Below are 15,288 nucleotides of genomic sequence, written 5' to 3'. Positions count from 1 at the left end.
AGTACTAATCTATATGTTTTATAATCTAAAGTGACTTATCTTTACGAGAACACCAAAACTCGCGCTGCTGGGCTTGCACTCCTGATGCAGTTCCGTCCCAGAAGGCGTTCGTGACTTGCGGTCAAACCTCCCCACCAAGCCGCTGCTCTTCGAGGGACTGTCTACTACCAGACAGACATAAGCACTGACTCCCCTTAGCAAACCTAGAGAGATCGAAGGCCAGCGTGAGTGCACACGCCTGCCACCTCGCGCTAGAGGTCACAAGGCCCTCGCAACATCTAGCATAAAGTGATTCGTGTGAGTCCGCTCTCCAGGTTGTGTATGGATTGTCTAGGGTTGTTGAGGGGATTCAGTGCTCACATTTTGCAGAAGGCAGTTCTTCGAAGAGCAGCAGCTTAGTAGGGAGGTGTGGCTGAAAGTCACGAACGCCTTCTGGGATGGGACTGCTCAAGAGTGCATGTCCAGGTCATGGTACTTGGCCGATAAAGGCGTCGGTAGTCCTGTTAGAAGGTTTTCTTTGCCCTTGCGGTCAGTTACCTGCAGGTTCCATGTATCGAAGGTGTGCATGATTCAGTATTATTTGTTGTCAGATGCTTCGATGGCCAACAGCTTATGGCCTTTTCGAAAATTTTTGTGAAAACAAATGACTAGTTACACTCTTAACTTGATATGTTACTGAACTCAGAAGTACACTCTTTTGTTCATATTCTCTCATAACCGTTGGAATTTTATGATTTCAAAGGTTCTAGGGTTGACATTGCTTCTACTGGTGTAGTCAGTGTCATACTTGTATCGCTGACGTTATTTATAATGACTGACCCGAGATATTCCATTGTAGCAATATAGCATGGATTTGATTCGTGAAGATTGATGAATAAAGGCTACATTACACAGAAAATAATATTAAGATTTAAGGTGTAGTTAAGAACAATGCGATTAAAGATTAAGGACAAGGTTGAATTGATGGAAGGATGAGGAAAGAAATGGGTCATATACCTTTCATAGGTGCTACTATAACGACGTATTCCTCTTTTCATGACATATGAAATGCCTTTATAAAAAGTATCTGTTTCTGTTAAAAAAAATAGTTGCTTCTGTATCCACATTACATCAATACTCTGCAAAGTCTGTCAAGTGCATGACAGAGTGTTACGACTTGCCTAAAACATCATATCGGTATCTCAGACAGATTATAAACTAATGTTATCCGTATTGTGAGTTGTGTTACTCACCGCGATAGTCTGTGTCCTATTGACTTCCAAACAAAGTGAGGTAGCTACTGTCAATCAAGAATGTGACTGCGTTGAGACTCCTAGGGTAATGCCCCGGTCTGCCCGTCCCCTCCCAAAAAAAAATAAAATAAAATAAAATAAAATAAAATAAAAAATAAAGTGGAAATGAAATACAAGAGCAGTGATAATACGTCATTATTCGCGTATGTTCATAAATGTCAATAGCATGTAGGTTGTCAACAGCAATATCCCAGAACTAGCCCTTCGAATACGAGATGATTAGAGTGCGTTCAGCCTGTGCCAACAGCGTCTCATTCTGGAAGGAGAAGGACCGTGGCCTAATGTCTATAGATAAAGTCCGAGGAGGTTCAAACTGTCTTTATTGTGTATCGTGGAGCGGAGCCATCTACCAAATAAATGCATATGGCTACAAATACACTGCTAACAGCCTACCACGGTCTAGACGGTGACTGCAACTTTTATTTCAGTTATCCTTGGATGCGACCTCAATTTTCGTTACCTATTTGTTTTCCATTTCACAGGATATATGTAATCGCTGGTAGAAGGTCTCCTATTCGCACGTAAAATGGCGTTCGGAGACTATCCAGCTGAATATAATCCGAAAGTGCATGGCACATACGATCCTGCCCGTTATTATGGGAAACGTAAGTGATACAAAATAATGAACATGGTAAATTAATATGTGGACAAATGGTTTGTTGGAACTTAGGGTTAAGATAGAGTATCATAAATTTTTGCCGGCTTATATGCACATTGGTTTGGAAATTATCTATAGAAAGGAGGTAATCAGTTTTACTGAACTGGCGTAAATTCAAAGTAGACTTTCAGATTCCTTACTTTAACGCAATCTCCATTGTATTGATAACGATCGATCCCCTTCCCATTCTGATAAATGGATCAAAAGTCTCTTGCAAGTCCAAGCAATACAGTGAATGGGTAGTCACAAAGAATGAAAGCTGTGTTCCCCATTGCTTCTGAAAGAAAGTTGCTATTTTCTCCCGTTTGGGTAGTTTCGTCAGTCATTATAATAAGTTGCTGGGTTGCTAGGTATTCTGTAAGTGGATTAGGTCTTGCCAGAAATAGATCGAGTAGTTACAACACCGATCCATTATTCAAGTAGTAGTCTTTAGGTAAATGTCATACACCAAAGTACTCTTAAGAGGTTTTGTATCGTGTATTAACTTCATTTTTTTTCATAATTTACCTTGGAGTTTCAGCTATTTTTAATGAAAAGGCCTTAAAACAGAGCGCGCACACGATCAAAGCCAACACAGGAAAACTGTTAAAAACTCGCTGTAAATACTGAAGCTAATTTCCTTCTTTGTTTAAAAGTATAAGTATGGGTGAATATTAACAACAGAGGACTTTTCCTCTAGGTATAAATTCAGTTAGGCCTAACAATAGTTGAAATGATTTGTAAAAAAAAAAAAAAAAAAAAAAAAAAAAAACCCAAGTATTGTGGAAGCAAATTTGCTGGAAAACTGACATTAGTAGCAGTGACTCGATTTTAGATGAAATGCAGATTAGCGTGCATAGAAAATGCAATTAAATTATTTCTGTGCATTCCAATAGTCCTATCTAACTAGAAATTAATTAGAAATGCAATGATTTTCATCAAAAGTGGGCAGTAATATTCAGTTAATGAAGAAAGCCAAAAGAAGAAAATGGTGTGAAGAGGGGGATTTATTAGAAAAGAACTGGCTCGTGTGATGTTTTGAGAACAAGTCTCTCAGTGACAAACATGTCTTGAAAGGATCAAAGCTATACACATGGTGAAAAATGTTACTTATGCAAACAATGTATCATTTGACACTTTTGATGGACAAATGCAAATTACTTATTCTCCTCTTCCTTCTCCACTTTCAGTGTGATTTGCATATTCATTTTATCCTTAGAAAGAATGCATGCTTGAGCTTTGGTTACAGTTTTGCCAGAAAAGAGAATTTAACTAGAAAACAAACTTTTCATTGTCGGCTTCCTGTAGTGTTGAACATGTCATTAAATTATATGTTGTAATGCATTAGAGAGGTTCTTAAAAGCTTTTGATATTTTGAATGATACTTCGTATCGTACTAGTGAGTGTACTCATTTTCTGTCTTTTGCGGGACTGGACCTGTTAACTTTTGAACAGATTTTGTAGTTTTGTCTATAGATCCATATATGATCTATGGGAACTTTTCTGTTGTAAGATTGTTCAAAATTTCACGTTTCAGCTGACACACCACTAGCTGATGTGAAGGTTGGTGAACTGGGAAGCTGGCTTGCACGCCGCAATAAGTCGCCACAAGCTATGGCTGGTGCTATCAGCCGTGGTAAGTGTTTTTACATTTGAAATGCAAAATCTTTTAGAAAATCTATGCAGTTGCTTGCAGTCGCTGTAACAATTCGTATAAATGTTAGTACTGTGCATCTTAAAGATTTTATATGTTCCAGTGACATGCAGATGAATCGTGAAGGAAATTCAAAACTGTTATCAGATCAAAGTAAATTAGGGTCTAGCCATATTGTGAAAGGGCATAAGGCACATAAGTGAGAAAGTTTTTTTTTCTAGATACAGAAAAATGCCTCACATTAAGAACCATCCACTTAGATGCAGAGTTGGGAGGGGTCTGAAGGGAAATCTAATTTTTCCAACAAATTTGCATAAGTGGCAATACAATTATAAAACTGTGGAGTTGGTGGAAAGTGGCGGAGGAATTTGGCTGATGGGATTTGTGCTAACAAATTTGAACGGTATTAGCCAAGAAAGGCAAATCCCCAGTCTTGACATGTTAACGGATTGTGGCATTCTGTTAGTGTCTTGGCTCAAATAGTAACATTTGACAGTAATTGAGACAGTACCTATTATATTGTTGTGATAGTTGAAGTAGTGTAGGTATCTTTATGAGCAGAATAGCTTCCAGTTTGTTCTAGTGGTAGGTTGAAACTGGGATATTTTCATTCCCTGATATGACATGGGATTGTATTTGGACAACTCATTACAAACATACATAAGATCATTTTAGCCAAAGTGAATTATCTGGTCAATACATTGTGCTAATTCCGGAGGCTCATGTAGACTTCAAATATTTGAAAATATACTGACAATAAAGTACCTGTACTCAATCATGACATTCGTGACTAGTAACCTGTTTAAAAGGAACAGGAACTTCTGATCATTGAACACAAGAAAGGGGAACAATCTTTACTGTGGACACATCCTTTATTGGACAGAAAAGTTCAGTTTTCTGTAACATGTGCTTAATTAGGTATCTACAAAAGTTGGATGTCAGTAACAAACTGAAAATTTTTAATTTCAGGTTTATCTTTCTCCTTAAAAAAATAATTGTATTCCCTTCCTGAAAACTTTTGTCCTGCCTAATTTTGTTATTGGGATACAAACTACTGAAATAAATGTAGTAGACATTACTTTTGATGTGAATATGTCTGTCTTTGTTGGTGTGTCCTTATAATTGGCACTAAAACTCCTTGGGATATACTTTTACATATACATAGAGGATGAAGACTTGCCCTGGTATATGTGACTTTGCGCTGTAGTTTTATAAACATACTGCTCTGTGCTGTTGATCATATTAAGTGGGTTTTGGTTTTCCCATATTTTGATCTAATGATAACTTGTGTGAGAATGTTACTACCATGACTTCTTATGTGCTTCCAGATAATTGATCAGAAATGTCATGAATGTAGCATTTGAATTTAAAGAATGTTAAGCCCTGTCTTGAGCAACAGTTAAGAAATTCAGAAAGAGAAATCACTGTTCTGTTTAATTGAGTGAAATGTCTGTTCACAGCCCACACATACACATCACTGTTAAGGTTGTGGGCACAGTTACGGTTGATGTACTACATTTTGTGTCAAAGACCTGGTAATCGTAGTAGTTTCTCTAGTGCTCATAGATGCTGTTAGCAGTAAAATGTGATGACTCGGCATGTGCTACACAAGAAATCAATTTTAGTTATGCTATCTGAGCATGCCTTAATGACAACCTCACAGCTGCAGCCTGGATTACTTTTTGTTCTTGCCCTTTTCTTTCTGTGACTGTCCCTTGATGCTGTAGAATTAAGATTTATGGTGGGTTTCCTACACATCTGCAGCCTGTGTCTGACATCAAGCATCTGCCACACTGTACTGCTACAAAAGGTATTGTATGGGACTACTGTCTCGCGGTGAGTTGGTCACTTGCAGCTGGGTGAGGGTGGGAAGCGATAGTTGGTTGGAGAACAGTGTAGTTGCAACTGGAAAGGAGAAAAATCAAGCATGTCTGAGGGAAAAGTACTACTTACATTAATGAAAGATAGGAAATTTCTGGGAATTTTTCAAAATTTCGTTGTATCTGCGATGTATCCTAATTGCTATACAAGTACCTAACTGTGGGGAATAATGCTTGGAGAGAAGTAGCGGAATTTGTGGAGAGAAAAAAGCTAGAAAAGTCCTATGTTTTCAGTTTATTCATGTTATTAGTATTTTCAGGCATATAATGCCTATTACAATAGAAAAATTATTTTTAGCGTTTTCCTACCTTTTTATATTGGAAAAAAATAATAAAGTTTCGAAGCTAGGACCATACTCAGTCCTGTTAATGTCATTACTTTGCTAGGGTGTTATCCCTGCACCTGCGTAGTAAAGGAATCTCTCACAGAAAATACATCAGCATTTGTGTAAGTGCCACTCCTTGCTAATGGTCAAAGATTTTCAGTTAGTAATTGTTCATTTTTGTTTAGCTCAAAATGAGGCTCATTATTTTTCTCTAATTACACACTCTTAAAGCTACAATAAATGAATTATCAAACTTTCTGGCTTCAGACAGATCAGCCAAAAATGTCTAATATGTGACCTAACGAAGAAAAGCAATTTTCAGAAGCTCTGCTGGCTCATGAAAGCATTTTTTTTTTGTTTTTTTTAATTGGTACTAGCTGTTTCACGAGAGTGGTTTCATCACATTTGGGTGTAATCTAAATGCCTTCTCACCCCAAAAAAGCATGTCACTACCAAGTCTGAATTTGACACTTAAGAAGGCAGAGAAAACATCTTACCACTTGCAGATAATTTCTCAGTACTACTTTCATCGAAAATTCCACTGTCCGTCTTCTTCCTGTATGATCAGATGTCAGTGAATTTGTAGTGTACATCAGTCACAGTAAGCTGGAAAGTAGAGGAAACAAGACTGTAATTGTAATACTATGAGCCAGATGAGACAGGGGACAATTAACACATTTTCAGTCAATGGCTCCCAAAAGTTAGGAAATTGCCATTTTTCTTCAAATTCCTTAAGTTTTGATTCTGACTGGTCAGATGAGATCGGTGATGAAAGGATTGTCTGTAATTTCCTATGTAAGAATTGCAGCACAGCTTGTACGATTTTTGCCAATGTAAGCAGATATTCTGAATGCAAGTGCCAATGATCTGAATGTTTATCCTCTTGCCATAAATCTAACAACCTAATAAGGTGTAATACTCAATTCTGCTCCCAGTAAAGAGAATAAATGGGCACTGGCTAATACATTAACATTTTTTAACAAAGTGGGTCAGAAGTGAGAGTGAATTAAGATTTAAGGTGGGATTCCTGTACAACATCTGAAGCACCCAACTCGTCTTTTGACCTTACTTTTAATTTTATAACTTTATATTACTTATATTAAATTATTTTTGTAACTTATTTAACAGATGTATATGAAAGTCCATCTGATGATCATGAAGTGACTAACAGACATGTGCCAAACTGCACCAACTTTGCCTGATAAAGACATTATTTCAGAAAATGTGGAAGATCTAAAGTTATTCAGACTACTCTGCAAAAGACATTAAAACGACAAAAATCTAGGAGTTGATGAATCTTCAGTAGGACGAGGGAAGAATGATTTGGTGAACACTGGCTGATGAAAAATGTGACAATTTAGATTTTTAAATTACTAGCACTGGAAAAAAAAAATCATAGTTACATCAGCCAAAAGAACAACACAACAGGCAGAAGCTTATTGGTTTGGAATATTGCACTTCATTTGACTCTATACGTTCATGTGTGGCATTAGGAGTGCTTAAAACTTACTCCAATGCCATCAACTGTGGGCAATACTAGCGTAGCTCAGTCTAATTGCACATAGATTGAAGTGCAAGCTTATCGGCCATCTTAATAGTGCGTGTAGCTTTTATGACTCTTTTTGTTATACTGTTTTCATTTCTTATACTGTCTGCCTCATAAATAAATAAATCAATAATCCATTTAGGAAGATTTTTAATTTTATGTACCCCAATGTTAGTTATCTGTAATTAATGGGTATTGGTATCTGGGCTGAGGAGTTGTCCTCGGTATCTAATGGATGAGTTGTTCAGAGTGACCTTTCTTAGTCCCCCATTTTTTTTCCGAAGTTTGTCAAATACTACCATTTCTCTTACATAGCTGTAGTTGAATGCCTTCAACTTCTAACATTAGATAAAAGCAGTGCTTCAATTACATCTGACAAAAAAATCGAAACCACAGATTTTGAGGTATATGATGCAAATTTTACTGTACTGAAACGATATAAGACAAATATTGTACTCACCCTTTTAAAATACTCGGAAAAGATTCAAAACAATGTTGTGGTCTTCAGTCCTGAGACGGGTTTGAATCACCTCTCCATGCTACTCTATCCTGTGAAAGCTTCATCTCCCAGTAGGTACTGCAGCCTACATCCTTCTGAATCTGCTTAGTGTTCACATCGCTTGGTCTCCCTCTACGATTTTTACCCTCCACTCTGCCCTCTATTACTAAATTGGCGATCCCTTGATGCCTCAGAACATCTACCAACCGGTCCCTTCTTCTAGTCAAGTTGTCCCAAACTCCTCTTCTCCCCAATCCTATTCAGTACCTCATCATTAGTTATGTGATCTACCCATCTAATCTTCAGCGTTCTTCTGTAGCACCACATTTCAAAAGCTTCTATTCTCTTCTTGTCCAAACTATTTATCGTCCATGTTTCATTTCCGTACATGGCTACACACAATACAAATACTTTCAGAAATGACTTCCTGACGCTTAAATCTATACTCGATATTAACAAATTTTTCTTCAGAAACGCTTTCCTTGCCATTGTCTATCTACATTTTATATCCTCTCTACTTCGACCATAAGTTATTATGCTCCCCAAATGGCAAAACTCTTTTACTACCTTAAGTGTGCTCGTTCCTAATCTAATTCCCTCAGCATCACCCGACTTAATTTGACTACATTCCATTATCTTCGTTTTGCTTTTGTTGTTTTTCATCTTATATCCTCCTTTGAAGACACTATCCATTCTGTTCAACTGCTCTTCCAAGTCCTTTGCTGTCTCTGACATAATTACAATGTTATCGGTGAACCTCAACATTTTTATTTCTTCTCCATGGATTTTAATACCTACTCCAAATTTTTCTTTTGTTTCCTTTACTGCTTGCTCAATATACAGATCGAATAACACCAGGGAGAGGCTACAACCCTGTCTCACCCCCTTCCCAACCACTGCCTCACTTTCATGCCCCTCGACTCTAACTGCCTTCTGGTTTCTATACAAATTGTAAATAGCCTTTCGCTCCCTGTATTTTACACCTGCCACCTTCAGTATTTGAAGGAGTATTCCAGTCAACATTGTCAAGAGCATTTCTCCAAGTCCACAAATGCAAGAAATGTAGGTTTGCCTTTTCTTAATCTGGCTTCTAAAATAAGTCGTAGGGTCAGTATTGCCTCACGTGTTCCAATATTTCTACGGAATCCTAACTGATCTTCCTAATGTCAGCTTCTACCAGTTTTTCCATTCGTCTGTAAATAATTCATGTTAGTATTTTGCAGCTGTGGCTTATTAAACTGATAGTTCGGTAATTGTCACGTCTGTCAACACCTGCTTTCTTTGGGATTGGAATTACTATATTCTTCTTGAAGTCTGAGGGTATTTCGCCTGTCTCATACATCTTGCTCACCAGATGGTAGAGTTTTGTCATGACTGGCTCTCCCAAGGCTGTCAGTAGTTCTAATGAAATGCTGTCTACTCCCGGCGCCTTGTTTCGACTTAGGTCTTTCAGTGCTCTATCAAACTCTTCGCGCGGTATGATATCTCCCATTTCATCTACATCCTCTTCCATTTCTATAACAATGCCCTCAAGTACATCACCCTTGAATAGATCCTCTATATACTCCTTCCACCTTTCTGCTTTCCCTTCTTTGCTTAGAACTGGGTTTCCATCTGAGCTCTTGATGTTCATACAAGTGGTTCTCTTTTCTTCAAAGGTCTCCTTAATTTTCCTGTAGGCAGTATATATCTTACCCCTAGTGAGATAAGCCTCTACATCCTTACATTTGTCTGCTTCATTTACTGCATTTTTATATTTTCTCGTTTCATCAAAGAAATTCAATATTTCTTGTCACCCAAGGATTTCTACTAGCCCTAATCTTTTTAACTACTTGATCCTTTGCTGCCTTCACTACTTAATCTGTCAGAGCTACCCATTCTTCTTCTACTGTATTTTTCTCCATTCTTGTCAATTGTTCCCTTTTGCTCTCTCTGAAACTCTGTACAACCTCTGGTTTAGTCAGTTTATCCAGGTCCCATCTCCTTACATTCCCACCTTTTTGCAGTTTCTTCAGTTGTAATCTGCAGTTCAGAATCAATAGATTGTGGTCAGAGTCCACATCTGCTCCTGGAAATATCTTACAATTTAAAACCTGGTTCCTAAATCTCTCTTACCATTATATAATCTGAAACCTGTCAGTATCGCCAGGCTTCTTCCATGTATACAACCTTCTTTGATGATTCTTGAACCAAGTGCTTGCCATGATTAAGTTGTGCTCTGTGCAAAATTCCACCAGGCGGCTTCCTCTTTCATTTCTTAACCCCAATCCATATTAACCTACTATGGTTCCTTCTCTTCCTTTTCCTACTGTCAAATTCGTCACCCATGACTATTAAATTTTTGTCTCCCTTCACTATCTGAATAATTTTTTTTATCTCATCATACATTTCTTCAATTTCTTTGGTATCTGCAGAGCTAGTAGGCATATAGACTTGTACTACTGTCGTAGGCGTGGGCTTCGTGTCTATATTGGCCACAACAATGCGTTAGCTGTGCTGTTTGTAGTAGCTTACCTGCATTCCTATTCCTTTATTCATTATTAAACCTACTCCTGCATTACCCCTATTTGATTTTATATTTATAACCCTGTATTCACCTGTTCCTCCTGGCACCGAACTCCACTGATTCCCACTATATCCAACTTTAACCTATCCATTTCCCTTTTTTAAATTTTCCAACGTACCTGTCCGATTAAGGGATCTGACATTCCACACTCCGATCCGTAGAATGCCAGTTTTCTTTCTCCTGATTACGTCGTCGTCCTGAGTAGTCCCCGCCCGGAGGTCCGAATGGGGGACTATTTTACCTCCGGAATATTTTACCCAAGAGGACGCCATCATCACTTAATCATACAGTAAAGCTGCATGCCTTTGGGAAAAATGGCGGCCGTAGTTTCCCCCTTGCTTTCAGCCGTTCGCAGTACCAGCACAGCAAGGCTGCTTTGGTTAGTGTTACAAGGCCAGATCAGTCATTCATCCAGACTGTTGCCCCTGCAACTACTGAAAAGGCTGCTGCCCCTCTTCAGGAACCACACGTTTGTCTGGCCTCTCAACAGATACCCCTCCGTTGTGGTTGCACCTACGGTACGACCATCTGTATCGCTGAGACACGCAAGCCTCCCCACCAACGGCGAGGTCCATGGTTCATGTGGGCGGTCGGCAAAACAACGTTAGATGTCTAAATTTCAAAAAACATACCCTGGGAGGTCACAGTACTGGCACCTTACTTCCTACAAATCAAGCTTTGGATAAAACAATTTGTGCTCAATCGTCCTGTTGTTGCAGGCATTGGAGACAAACTAACGCTGTGTGGCTGATGGCCTACAGGACTTATGACGATTGCACTGTATTCGGTGGGTGCATCAGACACCACATAGGCAAATGAATTTAGGAAGAGTTAGTGTGATCACAACATTTAATGTTGTAATAAGAGTTCAAATAACTTTTCAAAGTTCCACAGCACTTCGGGAGTGTTTTAGTAGAATTTGGAACACATGCTAAGAAGTCGGAGCAGTCAGATGACCTGTTGGGTGTTATAGGGTGACCTTTCGCAAGAGGCAGGTATCAAAGTTCGCAATTTGACCTGTGGTACAGTTTATGATCAGAGTATATTACGTAGAGAATGTAAATAATTCCTTCACAAACCATGTAAGTGTAATTTCATCTTTATTGCAGACACCACAGCGCTGTGTATCAATTGGTGGAAAATTAAGATTTTCTGATTATAAGATGGGTTTAGTCTTTCTCCAAAATCTTAAAATGGTATATTGTTGCTAACAATTCAACTTATGTAAACTATGGCAATCTGATAGTACCCAAATAAGGCTTTTCATGTTTCTTTTCTGTCTAAATATCCCAATAATTAAAACACCTGAAATTTTATGCTTATTCTGATTCTTTCAGCTTGGTGGAGATGGCAGCACAAATATGTGCAGCCAAAGCGACCAGGGATTGCTCCATTCTTTCAAATAACAGCTGGTGCTATGCTTTTCTTTTATTGCATCAATTATGGAAAACTGAGTAAGTTGCATTATGTTTTGTCATATAATATAGTGGACTAATAGCTACATTTTTGGTATACTTTTTACACACTCCATTTTCTCCATCAAATGAGACACTGGAATCATAGACTAAAAGCACAGCACAAAGTTATGAGAAAAATAGATGTTTGTGTAAATCAAATTTATAGATTAACTGTCAGTATCGTAGGTCAGACTTTTTAAAAAAAAAATTTTAAATAAGTCTCAGCACCCTATATTTCCTGTACAATAATAATATATTAAAATGTATTCACTTTACGGTACGAAATATTAATTAGGGTTACATGAATTATTACAGTTCACAAAATTTTCTATTATAGGCTAGTACCTTTTGACAGTGTTACTCTTCGTACGGATTCTAGATTTCCAGAAGGCTTTAGACACCGTTCCTCACAAGCATCTTGTAACCAAACTGCGTCCCTGTGGAGTATCGCCTCACTTGTGCGACTGGATTCGTGATTTCCTGTCAGAAAGGTCACAGTTTGTAGTAATAGCTGGAAAGTCATTGAATAAAACAGAAGTAATATCCGGCGTTCCCCAAGGAAGTGTTATAGGCCCTTAGGCCCTCTGTTGTTTCTGATTTGTATTAATGACACCGGAGACAATCTGAGCAGTCGTCTTAAATTGTTTGCAGGTGATGCTGTCATTTACCATCTTGTAAAGTCATAAGATGGTCAGATAGACTTAAAAGATGATTTAGATAAGATATCTGTATGGTGTGAAAAGTGGCAATTGACACTGAATGAAGAAAAGTGTGAAGTTATTCTCATGAGTACTAAAAGAAATCGGCTAAATTTCGATTACGCGACGAGTCGCACAAATCTGAGGGCTGTGAATTCAACTAAATACTTGGGGATTACAATTACAAATAACCTAAATTGGAACTATCACATAGATAATGTTGTTGGTAGAGCAAACCAAAGACTGCGCTTCGTTGGCAGACCACTTACAAGGTGCAACAGGTCTACAAAAGAGACTGCTTACACTACGCTTGCCGCTCTATTCTGGAGTGTTGCTGTGTGGTGTGGGATCCGCATTAGGTGGGACTGATGGATGACATCGGAAAAGTACAAAGAAGAGCAGCTCGCTTTGTATTATCGCGAAATAGGGGAGATAGTGTCACAGACAAGATACGTGAATTGGAGAGGCAATCATTAAAACAAAGGCATTTTTCATTGTGAAAGCATCTTCTCATGAAATTTCAATCACCTGTTTTCTCCTCCGATTGCGAAAGCATTCTGTTGGCACCCACTTATAGGGAGAAATGATAATCACGATAAAATGAGAGAAATCGGGGCTCGCGCAGAAAAATTTAAGTTCTCGTTTTTCCTGCATGCTACTCGAGTGGAATGGTAGAGAGACAGCATGAAGGTGGTTCATTGAACCCTCTGCCAGCACTTTAATGTGAACAGCAGAGTAATCACGTAGATGTAGTATAAAACTGGAATTTAAACATAAAGAACAGATAAGAAATGAATCGCACAAGCAAATATTACGTGTTCCAACATGTCATCGTCTTATTGTTTTCATTGAGCAAATTCTGTGGCTTGAGGTTCAGATAAAATTATCAATTTACCTGTAATCAGAGTTGTTCTATGTACATGATGTTAACACTAAATGATCCTGCTGCAGTAACTATTGTGCAGAGCAAGAAAATTAAGCTTAGTCCTTTGGCCCATATGGAAATGGGTATCAGATAAATTGGTGGCAGCTTTTTGTAAATATCATATGTGGAGAGACAGAACAAAGCTTATTTAGTAATTTGTGGAAGCAGACAGAATAGTACAACAGCAAGGGAAAACTATGTTAAAATAACTTTCCAAACCGAAAAATCGTGCTGGTTCTTACGAAAAAGTAAACAGAATTACTTAGCTGGTGTGAACGGAAGACTTGCTAAGAGCTTGTACTTGAGAAATACAAGGATTGGGAAAAGAGTAAAGGAGAAATGGATGTCTTGGGGGACTGAAGTATATAACAAGGAGAGGTCCCCAGTAGTAGGATGGCTCTCTGAAACCATCAATGTCATGGTATAGGTTAAGATCCCAGGAATCACATCGTGCAACCATTCATCCTGGTAGGCCTCGTTTGCAAGTAATTGATGAAGGGGGAAAATTGGAATGCCACATGACACACTGTACCTTTAACTGCTGAAGTAATGTAATACAGGTTGGTTGCACACCTTAATGGTTAAGGTACAGGTTACACAAGCATGATGTGGGTTTGAATCCCATCAGGTGCTTTGAATTTTTTAAAATCTGTATTAAAATGACTTTGATCATTACTTTTATTCAAATAAGTGGTTTAAATATAATTTTTTTGTGTTTCTATTTCTTTGTCACATCATTTGAACCAATAACTTTTCATTCGCTCTTTTTTTTTTTTTCCCCCCTGTTGTTCTCTTTCTACTTGGAACTTTGTTCATGTGAATTTAGTCATTTGTATTTATCTACAATTGTATTTCAACATTAGTAAATTTTGGTATTTCAATTGAAAACAAAAGATTATATAAACTTTGTATATTGACTGTGAAAGTGTAAAAAATGTATTTTTGCTAGATATTTTCTTGGATGGTAATTGTCAAACAAAGAATTAAAACATAAATTCCTATTGCACTGAGCATGAAATAACACAGATGAAGATTTAAGTGAGAAGGGATTATAAGCAAAATGAAATGAGGAACAAAAATAACATGCAATAATATGGACAAAAAATAGGATGGTAAAATCAAAGCAATTACATTGAAGTTAATACATAAAAAAATTGAAATCACATGATCCAGCTGGAAAAAGTATGATAGGAAGAAAATTGCATGCAAATGAAAAAGTTAATACTTTGATCGGTGGAAGTTGTATGGTTACAGAACCCACTGTTAATTTTGGTAGTGGTTAAGTCCACCTTTCCAATTTCATAGTGCAAACATGAATTGATTGTATTCTTTCTTCTTTTTCAGAGAGGCACCGTAACTACAAGTATCACTGGTAAACATTAAAACAGCACCGGGCATATTTTGTGGAGAATCTAGCAAACATAATGTACTATAGTGTTGAAAACTTTACTCTTGTACAGTGAATAAAGTAAAATTAATGAATATGTTGTCAGTATAATGTCTGAATGTGCAATGTAATGTCAGCATTTACTGATGTAGTCTTGTTAGCAGATACCCAAACCACAGAGATTTTCTGTGGTAATATATAAATAGCTAAATGAATTTGTTCTTGAATATCAATTTATGAGAAGACATTTAACTTGATTTAGTGCAGGAGAGGAAATTAGGAAAGGTGTGCCAGTAAAAATAGTCCTTAATGAATTACGATCACTGTGCCAACCTTTAAATTGAAGCATTAAGTATTGAGAATTGATGATAGATTTTCTGGTACTAGGTATTTATCCAGCTATCATTTACATGCCATTACC

General features: G+C 37.6%; 1 protein-coding gene across 1 annotated transcript; it reads left to right on the top strand.

Annotated features, from left to right (window-relative positions):
• Positions 1-1,774: 1,774 nt before the first annotated feature.
• Positions 1,775-14,962, top strand: LOC126335575 (putative ATP synthase subunit f, mitochondrial). The gene is made up of 4 exons (XM_049999005.1): positions 1,775-1,897; positions 3,467-3,565; positions 11,738-11,854; positions 14,825-14,962. The coding sequence occupies exons 1-4, from the start codon at positions 1,819-1,821 to the stop codon at positions 14,854-14,856; spliced, it is 327 nt and encodes a 108-aa protein (XP_049854962.1). The 5' UTR covers positions 1,775-1,818; the 3' UTR covers positions 14,857-14,962.
• The last annotated feature ends 326 nt before the right edge of the window (positions 14,963-15,288 follow it).

This window comes from Schistocerca gregaria, chromosome 2 (assembly GCF_023897955.1).
Source record: "Schistocerca gregaria isolate iqSchGreg1 chromosome 2, iqSchGreg1.2, whole genome shotgun sequence".
NCBI classification, from domain to species: Eukaryota; Metazoa; Arthropoda; class Insecta; order Orthoptera; family Acrididae; genus Schistocerca; species Schistocerca gregaria.
This window is presented reverse-complemented; position numbering and strand designations above follow the sequence as displayed.